Source organism: Corvus moneduloides, chromosome 18, assembly GCF_009650955.1.
Source record: "Corvus moneduloides isolate bCorMon1 chromosome 18, bCorMon1.pri, whole genome shotgun sequence".
Taxonomy (NCBI): Eukaryota; Metazoa; Chordata; class Aves; order Passeriformes; family Corvidae; genus Corvus; species Corvus moneduloides.
The window spans coordinates 10766198-10793598 of NC_045493.1; the positions used below are offsets into that span (position 1 = coordinate 10766198).

General features: G+C 47.7%; 2 protein-coding genes across 2 annotated transcripts; one reads left to right on the forward strand and one right to left on the reverse strand.

Moving 5' to 3' along the window:
- Nucleotides 1-23179, reverse strand: PTPN11 (protein tyrosine phosphatase non-receptor type 11). Its single transcript, XM_032127822.1, has 16 exons — nt 23073-23179; nt 18756-18878; nt 17524-17718; nt 16301-16493; nt 15120-15236; nt 14529-14642; nt 11736-11832; nt 11178-11257; nt 10917-11075; nt 7986-8117; nt 7145-7299; nt 6441-6508; nt 6158-6309; nt 4059-4171; nt 3745-3836; nt 1-3433 (listed from the first exon to the last, which is right to left on the reverse strand). Exons 1-15 carry the CDS (start codon nt 23084-23086, stop codon nt 3767-3769), a joined length of 1782 nt encoding a protein of 593 aa, XP_031983713.1. The 5' UTR covers nt 23087-23179; the 3' UTR covers nt 1-3433; nt 3745-3766.
- A 364-nt stretch (nt 23180-23543) lies between these two features.
- RPL6 (ribosomal protein L6) lies at nt 23544-27399 on the forward strand. The gene is made up of 7 exons (XM_032128189.1): nt 23544-23632; nt 24190-24441; nt 24532-24630; nt 25019-25162; nt 26039-26087; nt 26617-26801; nt 27194-27399. The coding sequence occupies exons 2-7, from the start codon at nt 24190-24192 to the stop codon at nt 27344-27346; spliced, it is 882 nt and encodes a 293-aa protein (XP_031984080.1). The 5' UTR covers nt 23544-23632; the 3' UTR covers nt 27347-27399.
- The last annotated feature ends 2 nt before the right edge of the window (nt 27400-27401 follow it).

The window sequence follows — 27401 nt, forward strand, 5'->3', positions numbered from 1 at the left end:
AATGGATTTTCTGCTGTTTACAGATATGGTTTATTCTTGATAACACAGCTTGGCAGCAATAAAAAAGAACAACCCCACTGCAACTGAGTTAAACCCCATAAATACCAGCCCAGAAAACAATGGACAACCACCACTATTTCTATACAGGAACTATTATTTAATGTCACATTTTGACAACTGTAAATGGGCTACAGACCGTGGGCAAAAGGCAAGAGGTGAAGTCTTTTTGAAACACCAGATGGAGAATAAACAGCTCATTTCTCAACATTTACATGATTCACATCAAATTGATGACATCCTAAATGTATTCCTTTTAAAGGATAGAAATTTTGCAATAAAATATTACATTTCATTTAATACTCTGGTACAATACTTCATACAGTGCAGGAAAAAAAAAATAAATGCAAGGCCTATTCCACCTAATAAGATCCTTTTTTATTAGTTTTTAGTACTGCAATTAAAAAAAAAATCACAGTAATGTCATAAATAAACAGGCTTGAAATTATTCATTACCTTTCACTATTGAAAAGGGAGAAATGAACAATTAATTTGAAATAATGGAGCTACGGGTAGAAAATCAAATCCTGACAACACATCTTAGTCCCAGCTGCAAATTTCCTCAGCCCTACAACGAAAAAAGGGAACGGGTTGGATTCTTTTGTTAGCTGTGTCCTGGTTAATCGTGTCTCAAACACTTCTTTTAGGAGGAAAAAAGGCAAGTTTGGTCAGGATTAATAGAACCAATCAGGCCTAACAGGAATTAGCTGGAATTAAGGTTGATCTCTAAAACATTCAGTAAATGGAGTCTGCAGCAGATTCACCCTGGCATCGATCATTGTGCCTTGGCAGTTGGGGTAAACTTCCCCCGTGCTACAAAGGCTTCTCTGAGAGAACCCTGGAGCCCTGCATCCCTTTCCCATCCCTGCTCCAGAACAAGCTCAGCCAGCACTGCTTCCACTGAATTCCCTACAACTGGGAATGCCGGAATCCCACATCCACCAATCTCCCCTGAACCAAAGGATGTTTCTCTTCGTTGCTCCATCTGTCAGAACCCCAAAGTGATTTGCTGGAATTGATGTAGGAAATACTTTAAGAACCCTCCCTGCCTCTGGTGACAGATTTTAGGGTGCAGGGGCTCCCCTTTGGTGCCCAATGCTGGTTCAGAAAGGAGAATTTATTCCTTTACCCACAATCTTTCAGATCCTGCTCCCCCCTCACTGACATTCCCCCACTGTGTGCTCCCCAGGATTCATACACATTCTGCAGCAAGAATTCCTGCTCCCAAGGAAAACAATTCCAAACCAACTCCTCCAGAGGCAGGTTCTGAACAAGGTCAGGAGGCAACGTTGTGCTGGCCATGGGCTGATTGCTGCTTACACAGGTCCAGCTTTTAAGACACTTCACATGAGCTGAGTGCAGAGCTGAGATTCCCTCAGGATCCTTCCCTCCTTTCTCCTGACTTTTCCCCTCCTGACTTCCCAGTATGGAGCAGAGCAGCTCCAGACCCCACTTGGGTGTGTCCCCACCTCGCTACAACCTCTGAAGCACAGAATTTGTCTCTGCACAGAGTTTGAGGCAAATATTAATTGCTCCATGCAAATCTCAACGCTTCCAAGTGATCCCTGTTCAGCAGGAGGGAGCTGGGAATAGGGACAGGATGGCAGGGGATGGAGAGCAGGAATTTCACTGCCAAATCACCCTATTTCTCTCTCCTCATCATCTATTCCAGTCTAGGAAGGGCACAAGGATTTAGGGCTAGAGCCTAAGGCCATGACAGTTGAACATGTTTAGGGTGTGCTGGTGACAGGAGTTCCAAAAAATCAAACCCCAAAGCCCCCGAAGACAAAAAGGACAAGAGGCCAAGGAAGAAAATCCTGCTCAACATTAACAAAGCACCTTCATTCAGTTCAAAACTGCTCAAATATTGGGATTTGCAAAGCACTCCAAGGACCAGGGAATGGAATCTCCCACTTCACCTCTCACAGAGCTGCAGTAATTACATTCCAGGCTCCAGCAGAATTCCACCAGGAAGGCCAATAACCCCATTCCAGCGGCCCTGTGCCCTGCACACACAGCTCAGGCATCCTGTGTGAGGGTGGGAATCATTCCTGAACACCACTGAAGTCACAGAGTGTCCCCAAAACCGGGGACAAGGTGCTGGGGAGACACCAAGCCCCGCTCCTTGGGCCTGGTCCTGCCATCCACGGCTTCAACAGGAGCTGCTGGTCCAGGCCACTGGAAGGAATTCCAGGCCAAGGGAAGGAATGAGTGGCAGCTCACCAGATCTTCCCTGGGGAGCCTCTGGAAGAGGCTTTGTCTCCCTGACAACCACAAGTGGTTCCAGATGATTCTTCATGGGATTGGGACAGGAAGGTCCAGGCAGATCCCAAAGGCACTTGGGGTGGGACAGTGCCCCTGGTGCGGCCTCGCTGCTCCCTGTCCCACGAGGAATCCCGGGATCCCTCCTTCCCCACTAGCACAGAGCCTTCCTAAAAATCCAGGAGGCTCCTCCATAGCTTCCACCTCCCCAGCACAAGGGGAGGAAGGCTCCCTGACACCAACAGTGGGTTACTGGTCTCACTGGTTTTAACACCCTGCAACTTCTTAATTAATACCTGAATTCTGCCGGTTCAATCTCATTGAATTGAGCATAAAGTCACCACAGAGTGTCCTCACAAAGAAGCCCCAGGTCACTGAGGCTCCTGAAGGACACTGGGAATTCCTATTCTGGGCAGAGATCACAGAAAAGAAACTTTGTTTGATGTAAGAGCAACTTTGCATAAATTCCTCCGAAATAGCCCATCCGGTCACGCAGCAAAATTGGAATCAAAGCCACCAATTATCACAAGAAAGCACCTTCATCTTAAGAACTGCTCACCCCAGGAAGCTCAGTCTGAGTTTGAAATGTATCAGGACTAATTTGATCATGCACTTGGTTCTATCCACGCTGGTGATCCACTGTTTTCCAACAATCCACATTGTTCCCAAAATCAGTGTTTTACATTTTAGTGTCACGGATTTATCCATGGTATCGCTCTCCCACCACCCACCGCCCACCCACTGCCCCCCAGAAACCCCACAACTGCTCAAATAAGGAAAAAAAAAAACCAAAACAAACCCCACTAACAGCCATACTGTGAAACCAAAATACTATTTAAAAAAAACCCAAATGGATGACAGTCCAACAGTTTGCAGGATTCAAAACTGACTCTACAAAGTAATTGTCTACCTTGTAGAAAGGATTTCCTTTTATTTGGAAAACGAGCAATTGGAAATTGGAGAGAAGAGATAAAAACAATCTTTAGATGCTCTGAAGTTTTGCCTACTGAAGGATTAAAACCATAAAGAAAAAGGTACCAAGCCCTCAGAGCTCACTGGTCACGTGAAGCTTCTTCCATCTCTTTCTTGACCTTTTTGAAAAACATTTTCATGTCTGAGAAAGGGGAAAAAAAAAAAAAAGGAAGGATTATTTAGGAGGAAACCCAGCAGTTCTTTCTTATTCAGGCATTGTACAGAAGTGCTCGGTTTGGACTCAATAAATCTTAACTGAAAGTCTCAACCTTGGCTTAGAAACTGTGTGGGTGCTTTGGCAGTAGAAGGTGAGACTGTGTATAGGTGTCACTAAAATTAAATTAAAACTAGCTTTTGGAATTCAGGCACCCCGAGAGGGATAAATTCCAAGCATTTTGGGTATTGCTGGGTACATTTTGTCCCAAGCCAGGCTGGTCCCCTGGCCATACACACCTGGAAGGCTCTGAACATCTTCTCATCTGAAACTCTTCTGCTGTTGCATCAGCCCCACGTTTTCATATACTCTAGCACTATCTTCTCTCATTCTGAAATGAAATCAGGGTTATTTAGAGTCCCAACAATCTCACTTGAGACAAAAAAGAAATCCTATTGTACACACCACATAATTCAGGGACAATTAATTTTACTGGATTTATTTCAGAGCAAAGCCCAGGGCAACGGGGCAGGTTCTGGGGTAACTCAGCCTCATTTGAGGTCTCTGAAGATGAGACAGAACAGCTCAAAACTGAGAGCAGGACTGAACTTACTCTGGACACGTTGGGGTTGGGGTGCAGGGGGGGAGAGGGCTCTGATCGCCGCTCGTCTGGTCCGATAACGAATATTTAATGTTTGTGTACTCGTGACCTTTCCTCTTGCTCTTCTGTGAAGCAAAACACACCACAAAAAGCCAGGTTTGGGGTTAATCCCAGCAAACAATCATTGAGACAGTGCAGCAATTCCAAGAGGAGATAACCACGGGTGGTTTTAGGTTTGTCTGCGAGGGGAGAGCTCAGTTCTGCAGGGAACACAGCACTGAGCACACCTAAAGCTTGGCTCAAGCTATCGCTGAGACAAAACCTGCAAATCCCCATTTTCCCCCATCCCACCACCTCCAGAGGAACACACCCAACCCTCTGAATGCACTCCATCCTCATTTCCTTGGCAGAAAACTCCCCACTTCATTCTTGAGCAGCCAGTGGGCTTCCCACTGACCTTATTTCCAGCTCGGAGCCGGGGCCAACGGAGCGACCCCGTTGTTTGCAGGAGCTCTAATGAAATAATATCTGAGCCCATTAGGTTTGATATAAAAAGCAGCCAAGCTGTTATTTGGATTCTGCACATATGCTCCAGGCTGCAGCCAATTTTGCTGGCACCCAGTTCCAGATCCTGCCAGGGAACTACGCCGGGAAAGAGACGGGATATGGATTTTTCCTTTTTTCCAGGCGTCCACAATGCCTGAAAACACCAAAACCTACAACGTAGAAATTCAAGTTTTGCACGGAATTGGGGTGTGGGGAGGGGGTTGTGGGTTTATTTGGGGGTTTTTTAATGCTCCAGCAAGTCCTGAGGCCTGACCTAATCTCACAGCAGAGGCTGGCGGAACCTCTGGGGAGTTCTGACTCCTGAATTCCCATGAAGAACATTCCTAGGATTGAAGCTTTTCCAAGATGATCTCCTGAAACACGCTCAGAACTCGCCCAGCTCGTTCTGGTGCTCCTGGTGATTCTTAAACCACTCTTAGCCAGCATTTAGCAAAGCTGTCCTGAGCTGTTCGTGGGAACACAGCTTGGGAAAAGTTTTGTTGAGCAAACCTGGATTTGCTTCAATGAATGAAGTCTGGGAGAGAAAGGTGGATTGGTGGACACATGGAATGCAGAATTTGTGGAATGGACCACAAAGACATTTTGCAGGAACCAGCTGATAAAGAGGAACTAACTCAGTACGTGGTGGGAAGTCCCTAGCAGGGAAAAAGGTACTAAAAAGAGTAAAAATATGGACTAATTAGCATAGAAAGCAAAAGGTACAAATCCCAACTGCTCCGAGGTCAGGGCAGGGAGCAGCAGGGACAGGGAGAAAACAGCAGCTCTTTATCACCAAACCAGGAAACTGCTGTAAAACCCCCCAGAACTGGAGCACAAGCAATTCCCTGAGCAGGAAGGGAGAGGGGAAGGTCTTGGGATGGTTGTCACCACGTATTCCCAAACATTTCTGATCCCACCACGCTCCTGGAAGCGCTTTCTGTTGGATCACCATGCTCACCCTTTCATTTTCCACTCCAATAGATTGATTTCCTACCAATAAATTCCCAAATTGGAACTGGAGCGATCAGCATCTGATTTTCACCTTTCAGGAATGCAGGGAACAAGATTTGAAATATCTTTAAAACACAAAGATCACAAGGTCCTGCTTTAATTAACAGACCCCTAACTTTTATTCTTCCTGCACAGGAAATTCGATAATAGGAAGGGAATTTGAGATCTGGGGGCAGGGCTGGGGACAGGGAGGGTAGGAGAGGATTCCACCTCTCACTTTAAAGAGAAAATTCCACTTAGTAATCTATGGAGAGGATTCCACCCAATAATGTAAGGAGAAGATTCCACTTAATATTTTAGGGAGAGGATTCTGCCTAATTTAAGGAGAGGATTCCACCTAATAATTCAAAGAGAAAATTCCACTTAGTAATTTCAGGAGAGGATTCCACTTGATAATTTAATTAACTCCTAAGCATAATGAACTGAAATACAGGAGAGTGTTCACACCTTCAGCCCCAGCCCTCCCACAACATAATTCCTCCCAAAATCCCCCCCAACTCTGCTCCCTGCTGGAATCCTGCCGGGTTCCTGTTGGATATTTGGGATGGACCCACCTGCTCCTCCTCGATCCTGCGCTGGAGGGTCTCGATGTAGTGCTGCACTGCCATGTAAATGAACCTGTACTGGGCCTCTGTCTGCACCATCCCTGAGCGCTGGGACCTCACCATCTGGATGGTCTTGGGGACATCGATGTCACAGTCCACTCCTGGGGACAACCACGGGAATGGGAAGAGCAGGAAAATCAACACGGTGAGGGTGGAGCTCACCTGAATCCTCCATCAGCATTCCCGGGGTGGATCCGTGAATAGGCAGGGAAATCAAGAGGGAGAAGGGTACCTTTCTCTCGGATGATGTCGATGAGGATATCAATGACAATGAAAGTTCCTGTTCGCCCAATCCCAGCACTGGAAGAAGGGGGAAAAAAAGGGAATTTAATTGTTTTGCTCTTTCTGAACACACAGCAAAACCCCAGCCCAGGGAAGAGTCTGGCATTAGGAGACAGGAGGCTTCCAAATTATAGCCAGGGGCTTCCAAATTACAGCCAGGGACTTCCAAATTACAGCCAGAGTCAAACCACAGAGCCAAAAGTGAGCAGAGACCTCCTGGAAGGGACAGAAATCAGCACTTCTGTCCTTCAGTGTTTATAAACACCCCTGAATCAGAAAAAAACCATAAGGCCAGATGTAAAATTTCCTTGCCTAAAAAAGCATCTCTTTTATAAGCTGAGAACAGCCAAAAAGGAGAGAGCCTTCACAGGTAGGATGGGACACAGGAATTCCCATGATTCTGCACTTGAAATGCTCCAGCCAGGACTGGTCCAACCTTCTCATCCAACGGCAGAAATTCTCATTTATACAAAGTTCACACTCTGAAATCCCTTCCCAAGGGGATCCTGTGCCACCCACCTGGAATGTGACATTGTACAGACAGAAAACAAAGGGGATTCTGAGCAGCTCCCAGGGAAATTTGTCCTTTTTTGAAGGTCTCAGCTCCCCGGGCCAAAAGGAGGAGTAGCAGGAGGAGCCCAGCCCATCCCTCACCTGCAGTGGACCACCACAGGTCCTGCATCAGGAATGCTCTCCTGCTTGTGGTGCACCTCTTCCAGGAAATCCAGGACACCCCCGGGATCGCTGGGAACACCGTGGTCGGGCCAGGTTCGGAAGTGGTACTGCCACACCGTCCTCTCCGTGTTCCCCTGGGAGGAAGAGGCCAGGACACGGAAACAAAAGCCTTCAGGTCCAAATCCAGCTCCAAAAGCATTTATGGGGCACAGCTGGGTCCGGTGGAGAGGGGACATATCCCAAATCCCACCTGAGCACAGCAGCCATGGCTTCACAACTCTGAAAGGAGGGAACGAGCCAGGGCCCTTCCTGGCCTGGCACCTCAGTCACTAAATCCCCTGATCTGCTTCTCCTCCCTGATCTGAACTGTTCCTTAACAAGAAGTGCCATTTCCATGCTGTTTCCTCACCTTTTTATCCCTTCCCTTAAGTGAATTTTCCACACCCTGGACCCACAAACAACTTAACCTTACCTTTCCTTTCCTCTTTCCTTTCCGTGCAATCATTTCCATGAGGGAGCAAATGCCTGGCTGGACTGAAGTGTCCTCAGTTAAAAGCATTATCCCTCCTTCCACATTCCCTCCAAGCTCTGCAGCAGTGCCTCTCCTGCCAAAAGCTGCTTAGGTAGGAGAATCTTCAATTATCCCAAGGGCAAAGAAAAAGATGGATGGAACCAAATGTGGAGCTTCAAGGAAAGCCAGGGCTCCATTTATTAATCTCTGAGTGCTTTTATTGATTCCAGAGAAATGAGCTACTCCTGCCATTTTTCCTTTGGTGATCCACAAGCTGAACTAAAAGGACAGAGTTACTCTGGGACTCACCTGGCCAACTTTGGAAAGTTTCAGCTCTCTCAGGGTGTAATCGTGTGCTGCACTCTCCTTCACATTCCGGACACGCATCACTCCGTATTCCTTCAGGGAATATTCATCTGGCCAGTACTTGACACACTTACTCTGCAAGATTTCAAAATAAAAAATAAATTAAAAAAAAAACCCAACAACAACAAAAAAAAGGGAATAATCAGGCAGGAAAAAAAAAAAAAAGGCTGCTTTGCAAACTGGTGAACACAACCCTGAAGCTCTCATTTCAGAATCCACAGAGGACAAGCAGCTGACGAGGTAAAGAACATTTTAATGGGAAGTTTCTCCTCTCCATAACAAACACTGGATAATTTCAGACAGCTACAGGCCACGTCTCCTCCTAGCACCTTTTGGGATATTTTATGCCTGGATATTTTCGAAACCTGGAGCTTCAAATCCTGTTTTTTACATCTCCTTCCATCCCTGGGTCTCAAAATACAGAATTCTAGCAGAATTCAGCCCCACAGGCTGTTCCACAGCCCAAACCCTACAGGCTGCAAAAGAAGCAAAGGTCAAAGGTATAAATCATTTCCAGCAGAAATAAAACTGGGATGCTTGCTTTTCCATGGCTTGGGGCAGGAAGGGCTGACACAGCTCTGATTCCATCACCAAAGAGGGTTCAGGCTCCTGCAAAGAGCAGTTCAGGGGTCTGTAGCATCTAAAATGCAGAGTTTTTGGTGTTGCTGCTTCTCCATCCAGATTATCTTTGCCCAGGGATAAATTCCATCCCCTGAGGAATGGATTTTCACCTGTCAGCACTTGGATTTGGCTCCCGGGACAGGTCAGGAAAGAGCAACTCCTGGGAGTGCAGCAGCAAAGTAGAAATTGCTGTAGGAGTAGGCTCCAGCAAGAGCAAACACCAAGTCCTACAGAGCAATAGGGTCTATCTGCAGTTACTCTCAATATCCAGGAGAGAACACAGCACAGGGAAGCTCCTTCTGCCAGCCCAAGGCAGAGTAAGATGGTTGAACACATCCCACGTAGGCAACAAGATGCTGTCCTGCTATTTTTGCCCTCCTTTCCCTGTCACAAGGGGAGAAACTGAAGCAAATACCGCTGATTTCAGGGGTGCCAGCAGAAATAACTTGCAGTTTTTCTCAATGCAGAGCTCTGAGCACTTGGTAGAGCAAGTCTGAGCAGCAACGTGATGTTCAAATAAGCTTTGCTCTGCTGGAGGGGTTGCTGAACTGCCTCCAAACCCCAACTCTTTTAATTTCTGAGGATTTGCTGCTTCTGCACTTTAAAGCACACCCAGGACTCAGTGCAGGGCTGGGATGTTCCACAGTTCCTCCCTTCCTCAGGCTATGAGCTCTTGGAGGCAGCTCTGCTGGAAAGGGTTCTCTCCTTCCTGCAAACTGCTTGGCCTGAGATAAAAAAAGCTTTGATTTGATATCAGGACTGGTATTTGAAATTTTTTACAAAGTGAAATAGGCATCAAAAAACAATCAAGGGTAAAGAAACAAGCAATGCAGCACTGGTGAATTAATCTGGTATTAAAGTGTTTTCTCCAGCAAAAGGGCTGAGCAAACTTTGGGAAGAATAATGGAGAGACTGCAGAGGAGCAGAGGCCATCCAGGAGGTTCTTAAAAAAGAAATAACTTGAAGAAAGAAAGGTGTATTCAAGCCAGCTCTGCCAAAACAACTCTGTCATTTATTTCAGAGCCTCTCCCTCCTTCAGTGCATTCTCAGGAAGGAAACACAAATCCTGTCCCTTTATCAGGGTGATGAAGTGGCAGAACTTTACAAAGACTAGACAAAGATCCACAAGACAAAGTCAAAAAGTAAAAAAAAAAAAAAAAAAAAAAAATCCACGAGACCAAGTCTAATGGCTCCAACAAACAGCAGCAGTGGCAGCTTTGACACCTCAGTTAGGGAGAGAATCCTGTAAAATCTTCTGTTATTTGTCTTCAGTCCACACACACGAAGTTCCTGGGGGTGAGGAACCCCTGAAATCATTGGTCACCCCCAGAAAAACTTCAGGTTTTAATTGTATTTTTTTTCTCCGCAAGTGATGCTCCCCTAAAAACAGCTTTCCCTTCAGAAACCCATCATGGGAATACGGGAAAAGGGAAAAAGGTGGGCAGTGGCGTGTGGAAGAAGCAGAGAAACTTTAAAAGAAGAGGAGAGAGAATAGAAAGTGTTTATCAAGCAGAAAAAAGATCAGAAGCAATAAATTCCAAAGGTAAATCCATACAATCCCCAGGAAGCTGTATGTGGCTGTTGCCAGGATATCAGCGTTCAGCTACTCCTATTCTTTCCTGCCTCGTGTCATTAGAAAGCAGAAACAAACTGAAATATCCCCAGGTTTGCCAGAGGCCAGGGAGCAAGACAAGATCCCTGTGCTCCAAAGGGAAATGGAGGGTTTTTGGGATACACCATTGCAGGGAAAATTCCTCTTGAGAGCATTAAATCCTGCCAGAGCAGTTCCCAGATAAGAAGCATCATCTCTATGTTCAGTCTTGTAAAAATAAAATCCCCTAATTCTGCTTTTTTAAGGAGGTCCATGCAGGCTTGATGAGCTAAAATAAATGGCAAGACTTTAGCTCCAGGAGCAGGGAATTCTTTCCCTTCAAGCACACAGAATTCCTGCTTGGCCACATCTCCCATCCCAGTGCCTCCTTCCTTGAGTAAGCTGGAAATCCAGAGATTCACATTCAGCAGCTAAAACTTCAGCAGGCAATCCTTAAGGAAGGGAGGATTGATATGACAGGGATATATCCCCAATTCCCACAGGCACCAGTAAAAAAGGACCCTCGGCACCTTCCAGAGCTCCAAGGAATCTGGTGGACCACCAGATTCCAGCTATAAATCAATTTATCCCAGTCAGTTTAGTTCCTTACTTGCACTCAAATATCACAACCTTTCCCAAGGCCAGCTGGAGTCTGGCTTTACCTTTCCTCTTTCCACTTCTTTTGTGGTCATGACAATAACTCGGGAATTCTCCTGGAACACCATCCTCCAGAAATCATTCACCGTGTTCTGCAGGCAGCCTTGGGTAGCAATGTAGCTTTTTTTTGGCTTTGAGTTGTTGCACTTGGTTTCAAACTCAGGCTAGAGGGAGGAAAAAAAACCAACCAATTTAACAAATGGTGACAAGATTCCCTTGGATTTAGGGAAGAGAAGCCATGGGATGGGAGGTGGGAATACACTCACCATAATAATATTAGCATTGATATAGTCTGAGACAGGTTCATTGGGATCGCCGTCATGGAGAACAACTCTAGTGTGATCAACTGCAAAAATGGATGTTAATTAATTATCTAACTCAGTAAATTAGTGATTAGAACATTCCAAATTGTCTCTTTTGCTTCCTTTAAAGTGGCCATGACCAGCTGGACCAAAACACATCCATGTCCTGGGAATTCAGGAACACAGGGACACTCCAACACTAAGGCAAGGCAAAGCTTTGGGATTCGCACGTCGCAGTTTTGTCCCCCAAATTAATCCTCTTAAACTGAAGCATTGCAGCCTGTTGAGCAACAGCTGAGGGACATGAGGCTTTTAAATGAAAGCTGAAGATAAAAAGCAATATTACAAATATCCACAAAATGCAAATGTTTGAACCCAAACTGGAAATCACGGGATAATCCTGATAAGAGGGGAAATTATCATTAAAGAGAAGCCAAAGCCCAGTGGTGCTTAATTAACCCTGTATTAATGAGGGAAATAAACCAGAGGAACATTAAATGGCAATGAAGGATCAATACTCACAGGGTAAAATGTTTTTGTATCTATTTTTGTTCTTGTTTTCCTGGCGCTGCCCTTCCTTGCGGCTGTAGAGGAGTTTGCATTCCTGCTGCTGCAAGGTCTGAGGGGAGAGCACAGACAGGGGGGCTCAAAAGAAGCAGGATGGACTGGTCCATGCTCACAGCAATCCCTTCTCCCAGAGAAAAGGGAGGAGAGGGGCATTAGGTGACTACAAATGGGGTTATCCATAAATTGTCCCAGTGAAGGAAGAACCCGGAGAGGGGATTTCTGGAACACAATGTCCCAGGGACAGCAGCAATTCCATACTTTCACAGCCATGCTGTTTCATGGCAAACCTCCCCACTCCCAAACCTCCCTTCTCCCAAAGCTCCCTGGAGCTGGAGGCACCAGGATCCCAATGTTTTGCTCCAAGTTTTTCTCCCCAAAGCAGTTCTGGCCCCACTAAAAGGAACACTCAGGGTTTGGAAGCTGCTCCCCTCATCATTCCCACCCTCCAGGCTCCTGCTTTTATTTAAAGCTTGGCACATTTGCTCCCTCCTGTCTCAGTCTGTTACTCCCTCACTTAATGACCTTGGATAATTAGGCTCATCCTAAAGCCAGGGAAAGCCAAAGAAATGTAAGAGGTGCAAAGTTTCAAGCTTGTGACAAAGGACAGAAAATGGAATTTCCAAATGCACTGCCTGTGGAATTCCAGGCAAAAGGACTGAGAGCTAAACTTTCCCAGCGAGTTAAAGAATGGAAGCAATTAAATGTGTGGAAACCACATCTTCCTTCCTAGAGTTAATTATTATTGCTTGGAGCATCCCTGAGGAGAGATCCACGAGCAGCAGCGACTCCCAACAAGCCCATTCAGAGCTGGAACAACACAACCATAAATCTGGAATATCCTCCTCGATTTCGCTACAACACCCCAGCACTGAGCTCAGAAATAACCATTTTTCAGGAGGAAAAACATTACAAGGACTGTCAGCATTCCTGTCTGGTGGCTCCTGGGACAAGAGGCTCATTCCTGCCTGGAGACAAGTAATTTAAATCCACCATCTGGCCTGGCAGCTCCTGAACAGCACAGACAGGGATCCATGGACAACCTGGAGTATGCTCCCCCCTCCTGCCACCACGGGGGACAGCTGGAGCTTCCCTGAGGGGAATGGAAAAGCAGGGCACTAAAACTGCTGGGAGAGGGCTTCATTCCCAAAAAAATGAGGGTTAATGCTGACCTCAGTGACAGCAGTGAAGAAGAAAAAGAAGTGCTATGTCTCTCACAGGTAAAATCCTTCTTTTATTTGCTTTTCCTCTAAGACTTTTCCTTCTGTAAGGAAAACACTTTGCTTCCAAGGCCCACTGAGAAATCCACTCCAAGACAGATTTCTTCAACGTGGACCAAGAGGTTGGGAAAGAACTGTGAATTCATAGCTCAGTTAGGTTTTGCCAAACCAACAACCCCTTTCCACACACACGACCTCTGCTGGCTGACTTCCCTCTCCAGATGGAATTCTGGCCATTCTGACCATTCAGCAGCCCTGGATCAAGGACTCTCCCCTTTCTCTGGAAAGAGGAAGGAGAAAGCTTAATCCTCATTTTACCATTTCCCACTGCCATGACCTCACCATCTGATATTCCCCTCACACACCTCTGTGCTAATTCCTTCACTTTTCATGGATTTCTTTTCCTTCTCCTGGCAGTAACCAGAGCCCACTGGACAGCACATTTAGCTAATGGATATTTCTGATCAAAGAGGGGTTCTCCAAGGATGGTCACTTTGCAAATCCATCACTACTCAGGAAGTTGCTCAAACCAGCCTCGTACAGCCCAAACCAGCCTCTCTGGAGCTCCCTCAGCACTTCCCAGTTTCCTGTTGCCATCTGCTGGTGGAATTCCAGACTCCACTGGTGGTTATGTGTCTGTGAAGGTATAAACCAGTCCATCATATCCAGCCTGGAGTGTTCCAAGAGAGGTTGGCTGGGGCTTGGAGCAACCTGGGATAGTGGAAGGTGTCCCTGCCCATGGCAGGGAGTGGGATGGGATGGGATGGGATTTAAGGTCCCTCACAATCCAAATCATTCCACTATCCCAGGTTGCTCCAAGCCCTGTCCAATCTGGTCTTGAACGCTTCCAGGGATGGGGCAGCCACAGCTTCCCTGGGCAGAGTTTCTTCCAAATTCTGGAAGGATTTCTTCCTAATATCCCATGTAAACTTCTCCCAGTTCAAAGCCATTCCCCCTGTCCTGTCACTACATGCTCTTTCTGGAAGAAAATTAGAATTTTGCCTGCAGAGAGAAATGAAACACCAAAACAAAACGAAATCTCCAGAAGTCCAAGGAATGCATATAATCCATGTTGCTCCATCCCAGAGCTTTCTACCATTTCCCAATGGCTTTAAGATCCCCAAAAACAAGTATCAAAAAGCCACAAGGACAAGGGCAATGGATTGACTGAGAAATGGAAGGTTCCCTAAAGAAATGGTTCCCAACTTCCCAAACCGCGGAAGGAATTCGACGGATTGTCCCGGTGGGACAAACACAGGGGTAACATGAGGCTCCCTCGTGGTGAGGAGGATATCCAGGAGGGATTGGATAAAAAGCACTCTGAGAATCAGGAAAAAAAGGCAAATATTTCAAGCCACGAGAGCGGAGCTGGCAAAACTTCAACCCCTGGAAATGGGAGCAAGAACAGGGATCTGAAGTGACGGAGAGGAGGAAATGCCAGGAAGGCAGAACCCAACATGACTTTAGCAGCGTGAGACTGAACACTGCAGGAAACACTGGAGGAAACATTACTTGGAATGCAAGGAATCACCTCAAACTCTTCCCAGAAGCCCTGCTTGACTTTATCCGTGGTCTCTGCCAGTTTGCTGAGCTCCCTCACTCGGCTCTCGATCTCGGCAGCGTTGATCCGGGTGGTGTTCAGGGGCTGAGGGACACAGACCCCAAACAGCACAGGGTTAGCAGATCACAACCATGGAAAGACAATTCAAACACAAATCCCCTAAGCTAAAGATAATTTAATGGGAATTTTAGCATCCAGGCATCATTTTGGATGTCAGAACTTTGGAATTCAAGCGAAGGGCAGTGAGGAAGGGGATGGTGAACAGTTGCTTTTAAAGTCTCACAGTTTTTATTTAATACATTAAATTGTCTCATTTCTGGACTTGTTCTGCAATCCCTACAGACCAGGAAATTCTGCACTTCAGAGACAACACTCTATCCCTTCACAAACATAACAACAATTATTCCCATTTAAATGACTTTGTCACCCATTTCATCAAGTTTAATCCTTCACTTTTTGCCTCCAAAAAGATAAAGTCTTGCAGGAAGTGTGGAAAAGCTGCATTCCAACAACACATCCTGGAGGTGGCCAAGCTCAGGGGTGTCCTGTCCTTCCACTCACCTGTTTGAGTTGCAACACGGTGCCCAAAGTCTCCACCATGGGGTTCTTCTTGTAATGCTCCACCAGATCTGTCAGAGAGTCAAACTTCTCCCCTCCGCCAACGTCGTATTTGAGATCCTGGAAAGACAAATGCTCCTCAAAATCAATGCACTTCCCACCATCACAGCCCCTTCAGGCTGTGCCTTGCATTAGAAATAACCTTTCAAATGATGTGTAGAAAACTCTACTAAAATCCTTCTGCTGAAGGATAGAACTTCAATAAACAGAAACACAGACCCTTGGCAGGACATCCCCTTTTTTGCCATCTCCTTGAAAATCAGTTTATCTGCTTTTTTAGAGAGCTGATTCCCTCTGAACTGGGCTCCAGGCAGCTCAAGCAGATACTGAAGCCATGGGGTGAGAATCCAGGAATTAGGGATTTGAATTGATTTCCAAAATTCAGTGTATGATTGGGTCCTGACAGGCTGGTACTGCCTGGCACCACCCCGATTTGAAGGAAGCAAAGCCAAGTTATTTTCCTCAATGGCATAAATGCTAACTGCAAAAAGGAGAGGTTTTCTGGAAAAAATAAACATATTCTGGTAATTCAGCATTTACAACCCTGGTGGACCATTTTTACCTCCAAACTACTTCTGTTACTTCATTTTAGGTGTTTTTATACAATTAATTCTTTTGGCACAACAGAAGTAAAAGAGAGTGACAAAAATGTGTGATTTTTAAAAAATCTATGATGATTTTTTAAATAGCAACCCATGGGCATATATTAAATACCAAAATTGTAATTTAATAGCAGTTCAGTGAAAAACAACCTTGTACTAAATTGAAGATTTAGATTTCAAGGCATTCCTTGGAGTGAACACTTATTTTCACAGACTGCTGATCCTCTATCAGGTGTAACTGCCCGAACTGACAGGAGAGAGACATCTGTGGATGAATCTCCATTTATCCAATCACTCCTATTTTGATAGAATCCATCCAGGAGACTCCCTGAGCACAGCAAAGTGTGATTTGGTCCAGAAGGCCCTTGACAGGAGCCAGTCAGCCAAACAAAACCAATCCCTGCTGGAATTCTGAGGGCATCAGAGGAGTGAATTTGATCAAAGGGATGACCTGCAGCACCCCCAGGGAAAGGGGGAACGTATCCAGAGCTCCTGGGTCCATGGATTTCCTGCTTTTCCTACCTGGCAGTGGATCATGACGTGTGTCACCTTGGATTTGCCATCGTTGCTCTCTCCTTTGTCATCCCCCGTCCTCACGGAGAGGACAAAGTCCCCAGGGTGGCTCTGGCTCTCCCGCACCAGGAAACTCCCATGTTTTCCTTTCTCTGTCAAGAGTTTCTCAGCTTCTCTCCCAGAGAGATGTCCATGAAACCACCTGGAAATAAAGGGACATAGAGGGTGACACCCTGCTTAGCATTCCAGCTGAATCCACTCGTTCCAGGTATTTGTTATAAAATTGAATCCCTTCTGTTCACTCAGCGGTGGCCAGGTCTAGGGAAAACCTCAGTTTGTAAAAATAATGAATAAAATAAACCTTGGAAGTGTCCAGGTGCACACCAGTGAGGACAGAAATGCTTCAAAGCACTTCCATGGAACTTCCTGCAAGCTTCCAGTGAAGCTTTGATCTGGATCCTTCACAACAATCCCAGTGGATTCCAGTACACATCAGGTCACACTGCAACCTTCCCCTCAGTCAAGGCATGCATTCTTCTTTCATTTCCTTCATGAAACTTTCCTGATAAACTTGTGGGAATTTCACACCTTTGAGACCTCACCCTTCTATCCCATTAGGAACTGGAGAGGATAATCCCAGCAGCCTCAGTTCTTCAGGAAATAGGGCCAGAAAAGCATCAATCCTCCCCACCTCTGCTAAGACATTCCGAGGACTGAGAGAACTTGTTTGAATATTTTTCCTTGTTTTTTTCACTTCTAGGAATACACTGGTTTAGTTCTGACCCCTGACATTTCCTCAAATCCAGAGTCTCAAATTCTCCTTATCAACCACGCTCCTCAGGAGTTTGAGGAATCTGAAGATTTGTATGGCCCTCACTTTCTAGGAAAAGCACAAAAAGTTACGCCCAGAAATATCCCTGGGAATTCCTTGCAGCAACAACAGCGCCAGGAGAACTTCTCCAATTAAACATTCTCCCAGTAAAAATAAAGGCAATTATGCCCTCTTCTTTAGTCCTGTCCCACCCAAGGCAGAATGCTGAAGGGAACAGCTTCTGAGGCTTGGATTGCTTCACCTTTAACCACATTTATTGATCTATTTTACAAGGAACCTCCCTGAAATGAATCCAAGGTTGTGGCCGCCCTTTTCCCAGACGGAGGCTGAGCATTAAGAGGGATAAACAGGGCATGTGTTAAGAAGCACAAGGACATCGAGGTTCCACCACTTCTCTGACCTTTCTGATGTGGGGTCAGCACAGTTGAGGGGATATTTCAGCTCTATGACATCTCCATTCTTCTCCTTGAGCTGCCCATGGTGTTCCATGTAATACTGGACCAGCTCAGCCAGCGTGGCAAACTTCTCTCCCCCGTAGAGGTCATAGTAGTCACCTGTGTTCTGGATCTTGATGTGGGTGACAGCTCCAGTTCGTCTGAGATTTGAAAGAGAGGACAAAGAACCCCTTCCCGAGTCAGCTGATCAATCAATCAATCACTTTTACATTTGGTGATGCCTGAGGTGGAAAAATCCATACTCACAATTCCAGCACTGAACTATGGCAGAAGAGCTGAGCTACTGCCCCTCTGCTTCAGCTTCTCTGCCCACCAGCCAGGGGGAACGTGAAAACAATTCCGTGCTGGAGGGATCCTTGAAGGCAGCGTAAATCCTGCAGCCTCATGAGTCCCAGCAGAAATCCCACACAAAATGCCACACCCAAGCACAAGGGTGGAGGGTGAGAGGAGTTTGGCATTCTGGAGGGACCCATCAGAGCTGGTTTGCTCCTTTCTCCGGAATTCCCACCAGCTCCCGAGGTCTCTCCCTCAGGAAACATTTGCCTTTGCCTGCTGCCACAGCCTCTAATACGAAGGAAGAGCAGCTCCCTGCAGGAATCCCCTCCTGTGCTACAAGGCCCGTTATCTCACAAGTATCCAAGCAGCACAAACTCTTATCACCAATCCCAGTTTTCCCTTTTCCTTTATCTACTTCCTCTTGCTGTCTTTTCCCCATCCCCACCACACAGTGTCAGGGGACAACTGTCACAGAAGGCCTATTTTGGAAGCTGAAAAAGCCACAGTTGCCCTTAAAAACTTGCTGACTTTTCCTGTGTGAGGAGAGTCTGGATTTCCTGCTGGATCACGAATTCCCAACACCTCTGCTGCTTTCAGCTGGTTATCAAATGAATTTGGAAAGGGCTAAAAGCAATGTTATTATCAACCTATTTCTGCTTCCCCTTAACTTTTTTGTCTGGCTGTAAAATCAGAATTTACTCCCCTCCAACCTAGAGCTGGGTAAAAGTATTTGAGGAGCTCTTTGGGGAAAATGGGAGAAAAAGAAGAGGGAGAGCTGAACGACACTAAAAAGTGATCTGTGCATTCTTTCACCTCTTCCACAGAGTTCATCCACAGCTCTTTCCCCACAGGACAGCAGCAAATTAAGATCATTACCAAGACTGGAAAGATCCAAACTCACCTAACAGAGAGTGTGAAGTCTCCTGGGTTACTTTTGCTGGGCCGTGCCAGGAAGCTGCCATCGACTCCTCTTGTTAACAGCAGGTTTTCTGCCTCCACCCCAGTGATATTTGGATGAAACCATCTACAAGAGGTTAAAAATAAAGAACGTTAATAAATAAACAGCAGGTTTTCAGGGTTAACTCACGCAGAGTGATCTGACAGCTTCCAAACCGAGTTTTGTACCTAAATTAATAACATTTCCATTTGTTATTAATTCCATCTTGCAATTTTATATACTGCAATTTTTTTGTAAGCCCAAGGATTACACTTATCCACACCCTGACTGCTTGCATTAAAATGATATCAAAGGTACACAACATAAACACAGACCAGAAGTGGTATTTCCTTACTCCAGGAAAACAGAGCACACAAAGAAACTGAAAGACAAACAGGAAAAATACCTAAAAATAACACAAAACATCCAAAGTGACACTTGACAACATTTTGAAGGTTAAAACCTGAACAAAACCTCATGGTTTAGGGCACAGCTGAGGGGGTCAGGAAGGAACTCCCCGTGTGGACAGCCCACTGCTCTTCCTCCCAGGAATGTGGAGCCGGGGTCGGATCTCTCCCGCTTAAATACAACCACAGAGGAATCTCCTATTGATCCTCACCACCCACAAACTGCCCTCAATGTCTATCCCAGAGCCCAGGCAGAGCTGGGGCTGGGCTGTGGCCAACAGCTCCATGTCCCCACCTCTGGCATTGACTTTGGAGACTTATTTGGAGCCACTCGGTGTCACCACTGCCTTTGCTCTTATCTGGAATTACCCATTTTTATTGCAGCCCCGAACGAGTTCTGCATGAAAGGACTTGGTGAGAATTTTAGAAGCCAGACCCTAAAAATAAACCATCAGAGCAGGGATGTGAGCACCCCAAGGTCGGCTCTGTCACCCTTGCACTTGGCAATTAAAAAATCACCTTTAATTTTCAGAGTTAAACGCTCGTTCTTGCGTGCAGAAAGAAGTCAGCCTGCTCCTCTTTGTACACCTCTGTGTTTTGCCAAAACATAGCAAAATATATCCAAAAAAAACCTCCACAGTCGGGCTTGTCACAGAGAGAGGAGTGTTATATCCAGAAAAATTGAACAGCATTCCTGATCTTTCATGATCCAGTCAGCATTTCAGGCTACATTGCTAAATCAGCAAAATATGAGAGCACAGGTCTAAATGTAGGGTTATTATTGCAATTGTTGTAGCAATTCCTTCTCTACTGAACAGTTGCCAATATTCCCACCAAAGCCTTATCCAGACCATTCTCTTCAGAAATGTTCTGGAGTTTAAGGGTTCCAGAAAATCCAGATCTCTAGCAAGTCATTCAAATGGGAATTAAGATCCATTTTAGAAGTAAATTGTGTGAATCTTATTGTGAATCTTACTTTTTTCCCCCTCAGTAAATAATATTCTACTTGCACCACGAAAATCTAGTGAATAGTCCCCATCTTTCACTGAAGAACCACACAGAAAATACCAAATTTATGCACAGGACATGGAAAAAAACCATTCAAAAAATGTTACATTTATCTAATGATTATTCAAGGTCAAGGAAAGTTCTCACAAAAGAAACTGTGCAAGTATCAGTACCTGGGATGAACTGAACATTAAATAACACATTTCAGCCTACAACAGGTAGCCTGGAGAAGCTGATAATATATTTACCATATTTACCACATTTCCACTCCCAAAATTTTACTTCCATTAGGAGAAAACAAAACAAACCCCACCAAAAAACGTGCAGTAATAACTTGAACAGTTCACAAGCTTTTTAAATAGGCACAGGATTCAAGAGAAACCTCGGTAAGTTTTGGAGTTTACCTCAAAAAATATCTAAACAGACAGAGGAGAAATTATTTGGATTGGTTCTCTAGATTTATCACACTGACATTCCATAAACTTTCACCCATGGAATATCTTCTCTATCCCACCCTGAACCTGAAGGAAGTCGCTGTACATGAGCCGTAACAGTAAAGGAAAAATAATGGTTTATGTACAGAGGCGACTACAAACAACCTGTTCTTTAGCCAGCATTTAAAGGAGAGGTTAAACACACGAGAGATGCTTTAAACCCCAAAATCTCCCTCCCATAAAATAATCCCAACATAAAGATGCTGAAAACCAAGTGCAGCAAAGCCAAGCTACACCTGGGAGGGTTTCTTGCACTTTATGTAACTCTGGTTCTGCTGGCGCCTTGTCCTCCTGCTCCCTCAGCTCCGTATTTTTGGCTTTGAGTAGGAAGCTGCATTTGTCAGCCACCCCAAATAGCAGAATGGGGGTGTCAGTGATCCCTGCCAGCGGTTCCGGCCGGGAGGACGATCCTCCTTGAAGTGCTGCCATCCCTCGTGCTCCCAACCTTGGGGCTGCGGCCCTTCCAAACTGGGAGGGGACAGCAAAGGGCCAGCACTCCCCAGTGACACCACCCCCCACCCAGGACCTGCTCTGACGCTTCCTTTTATAGGGATGGAATGCATTTTGGGCTTTTTATCCTGCTTTCCCTCCCCATCTCCGTGGGAGCAGGTGCAGAGCTGCCCCAGCCAAGGGCAGTAAATACAATCACAGAAGTCACCCAAACCCACGCTCTGCTCAAACCGGCTCCTCACCGTCCCTCCCGCTGCAATTCCCGCAGCCGGGGGCTTGGAATACACCGTTCCCAATCCATAATTAGTTCACAGCAAGGTGGAAATGTTGGGAAGAAAGTAACCAGTGAAATAGCAAGGTCTCATTTACAAAACTGAGGGGGTATCAGCAAAGCAAGGAATCTTCTGATGGGAAAAAAAATCATGGTGGAAAATCCATCCTTCCTACATTTATCCCTTTTTTTGTTGTCATGGTCCAGCAAAGACCAGCAGGATCTGTGCTCCCTAAGCAACACACTGCCAGCACATCTCTCTCTTCCCAAACAAAAAGAAATAAATCAATACAATTTTCCATGCTGTGATTGGGTTTTTTAATCACCTTTGCAAGAGCAGGAGAGATGAAATCGGTTCTGTCTCAGCTGTCACAACCACAGCACTGGGGATGTGCTGACGGGTACTTTAATTACTCCTATTTATAGGCTCATCAGTTGATATTTCCCATCTTTTCTTCAGCCTCCCTCACAAGTTACAATTTAGAGTTCTGAGCAGAGTAACAGAATTATTCCTGGCAAGGAGGAAGTTCACAATGTTTCCAAAAGGTAACTTGTAGCCTTGTTCCCAGTGTGAGCAGGGACATCCAGAAAATCCAACACAGACTAAAGATCCTCCACAGAGTTCAACAAGCCCCAAATCCAACTATAAATGGCCATGGATTGAAACCAACCCATCCAGAATCACCATCTTGAGCAGAAGAAGAGAGAGGACAACTTATCCTTGGAGCAATTATAATTTAATAGGTATTGCTGATAGAGGTGAATCAATTGAAATTGTGGCTGCCCCATCCCTGGAAGTGTCCAAGGCCAGGTTGGACAGAGCTTGGAGCACCCTGGGATAGCAGAAGGTGTCTCTGCCCGTGGCAGGGGGTGGAATGGGATGATTTTTATGGTCCCTTCCAGCCTAAACCATTCTGGGATTCCATGAATCTCAGAATAGGTCTGTTTAAAAGGATAAACAGGTTTATACTTATTTCTGCGCCAATAATTCCTCTAAAGTTCAACATTCACCCAAACCTCTGAGCCCAAAAGGACACCAAATATTAAAAGGACAAATATTTAAATCTATTAAGGACAGTGAGAAGCTACAACAAAGAAATGGATTCTGCTGTTTCTCATCGTGCTTTAACAGTGCCACAAGGGTTTGAAATTAAAGTGAATGCTGATAACCGACTAAGAGCGCAGGAACACTCCTTTTACAGCTGGGTCGTGTTTTAGGGTCGGTAAACCAGCGGTGCCAGCCCTCGATGGAACGCGAACCCCGGGCCTCGGTACCGAGCAGGTCCCACACACCAACAGCTCATCCCTCGGCTCCGGTGCTCCATGGGGACACGCACTTGAGCCCCCCCAAACCGGGGACACCGGGGCGGCTCCGGCCGCCAGCGGGAGTCGGAGAGACTCTAACCCACCCGAACCCTCGACCCCGGGGAGATTCCCCGGGGAACGGGCGGGGAGCGGGATCCGGGAGCGGGGATATCCCCCCCGGGAACGGGCGGGGTGGGCGCTGCCGGGGTGGGTCGCGGGGGTCCTGCCCGCCCGCGGGGAGCAGCCCCATCCCCGCAGCCCCCGGGAGCGGGCGCGGAGGCGCCCCAGAAGCAGCGGCCCCTGCCCGCCGCCCTCCCCGCCGGCCCGGCCGCCGCTCCCGCCTCACCTCCGCGATGTCATCTTCCCCCGTGGCCCCGGCGGGTCGCGGTGCGCCGGCCCCCCCGCGCCGCCCGCCGCTCACATGGGGGTCCCGGCGGGGCCGCGGCCTTCGGGCGCTGCGGGGAGCGCGAACAACGGCGGCCTCGGGCCCGCGAGCGCGGCGCGGCCCGCCCCGCGTCACCGCCCGCGCCGTCATCGCCCCGCGCCGCGCCCCGCCCCGCGCCGCCGCTCCGCCCGGGGGGCTGCGGGACCCCCGGCACCGGAGCGCCGCGGCACCGGAGCCTCGCCCGCGCAAGGGGCAGGGCGCGGAACCGGCCGTACCCTGAGCGGACGCGGGTTAAGCGGCGGCGGCGCGGCAGGGCCGCTCTCCGGGCCGGGGGTCCCGCAGCGCCCGGAGCGGGCAGGGAGTCGGGTGTCCCCCTCGCTGGTGACCCGGGGCTGCCCCGGGCAGCGCGGACCCTCCCGGACTACGAATCCCATGGTGCCCCGCGCGGCGAGCTGACGTCAGACGCCTCGCTGTCCTTAGCCCGCGCACCCGGATGTGAGTCCCTTTTGCTCCCCCGGAAGGTGAGGATGGCGGAGTTGGTGCGATCAGCGCCGGGCCCGCCGCGCTCCATCCGCCGCCATCCGCCCGCCGGCGGCCCCGCCGCGGTTACAGGCGCGGCCCGGCAGCCTCGGGGAGCGGCGGGGGGGCGCGGGGGCCCGGATGGGCGCGGGGTGCGGAGCAGCGGGAGTGTCGCCGGCCCGGGCGGGCCAGGCCGCGGCGGGATGCGGAGGCCGCGCCGGAGCCTCCCGGGAGCTGGGCTGGGGCTGGACGGGGGAGGCCGCTGGGGCCGGCAGCCCAGCGGCGCTGGGGCATTCCCGAGCCGGGACAGAGGTGGCTGCAGAGTCGGGGTGTGTTTGCGTGTTCCCGGGCTTCCCACCGAGGAGCGCTGGAGCTGTTGTAACCAGAGAGCAGGAGCATTTTAAGTCATGTAGAGGCACGCAGGGAGCAGCGCTTGGTCAGCCATGGCTGGAGGAGGTGGCTGACAGGTACTGCAAAAGTGTAAAGGATGGTTTGGATTATTTTATTTTCTTTTCTTTGCTCTGTAACAAGCCCTAAACCCTGCTGTTTGTGCTCGCAGATGGCGGGTGAGAAGGCGCCCGCGGAGAAGAAGCCAGCTGAGAAGAAGCCGGCCAAGAAGAAGGCAGGGGAGAAGAAGCCGGCGGAGCAGAAGCCAATCCAGAAGGCAGCAGGGGACAAGAAGAAGAGGGTGAAGAAGTACCATGCCAGCCGTAACCCCACCCTGGCCCGGGGCATCGGGAGGTATTCCCGCTCAGCCATGTACGCCAGGAAAGCCTTGTACAAGCGCAAGTACACAGCCCCAGAGACAAAGGTAGGGTGGGAAACGCTGTGGGAATAATCGTATTTGTTGTGGTGCTTTTGGTTTGGAGCGTGCTGAGTTTTCCCTGTTCTTTGCACACAGATAGAGAAGAAGAAGAAGGAAATGCCCCGTGCCACCATCACTAAGCCAGTGGGTGGAGACAAGAATGGAGGCAGCCGGGTGGTTAAAATCCGGAAAATGGTATGGAAAAGCACTGGAATGCTCGTGGTTGGGTCCAGGTAGCTTTAGGCTGGGTGATGAGCCTCGGGCCTGGGGCATGTGGGGACCTCAGCCTGTGCTGTGCTTCATTGTTGGCAGCTCTCCTTGAGCACAGACCCAGCGTTCTTGAGAGATGGTGGGAATTTAGGTGGGAATTCTGTGCCCTATGTATTGCTGAGGTGGAAGCACACACAAATACAGAGCTGGACTCAAAATATTCCAGGAAACACTCTGTGTGTTCCCAAGCACTGGCTGCAGCAGAAATCCTTCAGCAAGCTGAACTTCAGGGAAACAGGGACAACCTTTCTGAGGGTTGTCCTGCTGTCCTGTGGAACACAGGTGGTACAAGATGTTTGTTCTCTTTTCCCAGCCCAGGTACTACCCCACGGAGGACGTTCCCCGGAAGCTGCTGAGCCACGGCAAGAAGCCGTTCTGCGAGCACAAGCGGCGCCTGCGGGCGTCCATCACCCCCGGCACGGTGCTGATCCTGCTCACCGGCCGGCACCGCGGCAAGGTGGGCACAGCTGCTGGCACAGGGGTTTGGCAGCGTTTCAGCCACCCTGAATTTCTCAGCTGATTTCAGCTGACTTTGTTCGGCCACTGGGTGCAAATCTGTGGCTTCTGTCTGGGTGTTTTCCTTGTCCAGCCTTTAGGGGAGGCAGAGTTGGAATATTTGTTAAATTTAGGTTGTTCTGAGGAGAGCTGGAAGTAAAACAGGCTCAGCCAGTTGCTTGGATGACATGAAAGGAGTCTTGCTGCAGTGCAGAGCAGCAGAGACAGTGCCGGTTTCTGCAGCAGCAAACACAAAATTTTGTCCTACGGTAGTTACTGCAAAGGAAAAATTAAGAGTTTTATTCTTAATCTAATTATCAAGGTAACACTGGATTGTTACATTGGGTTCTCCATCCTCAGGATGGTCACCAACACAGCAGGCATCCTTTATTTTCTTGAGGTCTTTGATGTCATACTCTGTAAAGAATGCTGTCAGAGAAGGAAACCTTGACCAGAAGGAACGAAACACAACTGGGGAATGGCTTTAACCATGTGATGTCTTTGTGGTGTTTATCCAATTCCTGCCTGTAACTCGTACAAAGGATTTGGGTGATGGGATGGCTGCTGCCATCCTGTAGGATGGGGGAAGAGTAAAGCTGGAGTAATTGGCTTTGCTCAGCCTTGAGTGAGGAAGCTCATGGAGAGTCACGCTCAGTTGGAGAGGAGTTAATGAAGTGCTGGAGCTTGGATCACAGGGTGGCAGCTCCTCAGGTGGCACAGCTGAGCCACACCTGGAGCACTGTTAGTGCTTGTACCAGTAACAGAGTACAATTCCAGTTCGGCTGTGGTATGGAAGCACTGGGACCTGAGGATTGATACCACATCTCATTTTTTACAGCGTGTTGTGTTCCTGAAGCAGCTTGATACTGGCCTTCTGCTTGTTACAGGTAAAAATTTTTATTTAAACATGATATTTTTGTTTTGGGGGGTTCTGTGAATTTGGGGTGGATTTTTTTAAGTTTGTTTCTGGGGTCGGTAGCACAACAGATCTGCATGTGTTTGCTTTGGCATGTCAGTGTGGAATCACATTTTGTGGTGGAGTAACCACTCCTGGAGGTGTCCAGGGAATGACAGAATGTGGCACTCAGTGCTCTGCTCCAGTTGATGAGGTGGTGATCAGTCAAAAGTTGGACTTGATGATCTTGGAGGTCTTTTCCAACCCTGATGACTCTGTTGTTTGTGACATTGCAGGGAAGTGGAGGGGAGATAATTAAGCTTCAGTATCTGACTACCTGGAAGAGCTCAGGAAGTAAATTTTTGTATTTAGAGGGCTTTGAGGGCTTTGACTGTTGAGATTTTAGCTGGAGGCAACTCTGAAGGAACTGGTCATCACACAGACTACAAAAATTCAGCTTCAAGGCAGCGGTTTTCACCAGAAAAGCTGACTTTGTTCTCTCTTGTCTTCTCTGCCTTCAGGCCCCCTGGCTGTCAACCGTGTCCCTCTGCGTCGGGCCCACCAGAAATTTGTTATCGCCACATCCACAAAGGTGGATCTCACTGGGGTGAAAATTCCCAAGCATCTCACTGATTCCTACTTCAAGAAGAAGAGGCTGCGGAAGCCCAAGCACCAGGAAGGAGAGATCTTTGACACTGAGAAAGAAGTAAGGGACAGGGTGGTTCTTTCTTTCTCAATGCTCCTGGATAGGCTGGAAAGGGGGAATTAGCAGGAAACAAACGGATTTTAAGTGGTCATTAATAAAGTGAGGTGATGCCATTAAAATGAGGTAACCTCCCTTTTAAATTTGGGGATTTTTCTCACAGGAGAAGGAGTGATTATTCCAGATAAATGTCTTTTTTGACCAAGAAGCACCTTTACTGTGTTGGCTCCAAGGGGTGCTTCAGCACTCCACCCACCTTCCCATTATTTAGAACAAATAGAGAAAAGATTCCTTGAAAATCCCAAAACTTAGGGTTTGCCCTGAATTTTCTCCTCTCTCTAAAGGATTCTGCAGTTGCTCCCCAGGAATTTGATGTTGTTCTTTGTGCTTTGCAGAAATATGAGCTGACGGAGCAGCGCAAGGCAGACCAGAAGGCCGTGGATTCCCAGATCCTGGCACGGATCAAGAAGGTGCCTCAGCTCCGGGGGTACCTGCGCTCCACATTCTCTCTCTCAAATGGAGTTTATCCTCACAAATTGGTGTTCTGAGCCTTCTGGAAGCACCACATTAAACTCCAAGGGAAAAAAAGAAAAAGCAAGGATT

What these genes read in the sequence shown, in the direction of transcription:
- RPL6 (XM_032128189.1), top strand. Translation starts at nt 24,190, where the DNA reads ATGGCGGGTGAGAAGGCGCCCGCGGAGAAGAAGCCAGCTGAGAAGAAG. An exon ending in TGGTTAAAATCCGGAAAATG is followed by an intron (nt 24,631 to 25,018) that starts GTATGGAAAAGC and finishes CTCTTTTCCCAG; the next exon opens with CCCAGGTACTACCCCACGGA. An exon ending in TCTTTGACACTGAGAAAGAA is followed by an intron (nt 26,802 to 27,193) that starts GTAAGGGACAGG and finishes TGTGCTTTGCAG; the next exon opens with AAATATGAGCTGACGGAGCA.
- PTPN11 (XM_032127822.1), bottom strand. An exon ending in GCTGACCCCACATCAGAAAG is followed by an intron (nt 16,494 to 17,523) that starts GTCAGAGAAGTG and finishes CTTTATTTCCAG; the next exon opens with GTGGTTTCATGGACATCTCT. An exon ending in AAGAAGTGGAAAGAGGAAAG is followed by an intron (nt 8,118 to 10,916) that starts GTAAAGCCAGAC and finishes GAAATCTTGCAG; the next exon opens with AGTAAGTGTGTCAAGTACTG.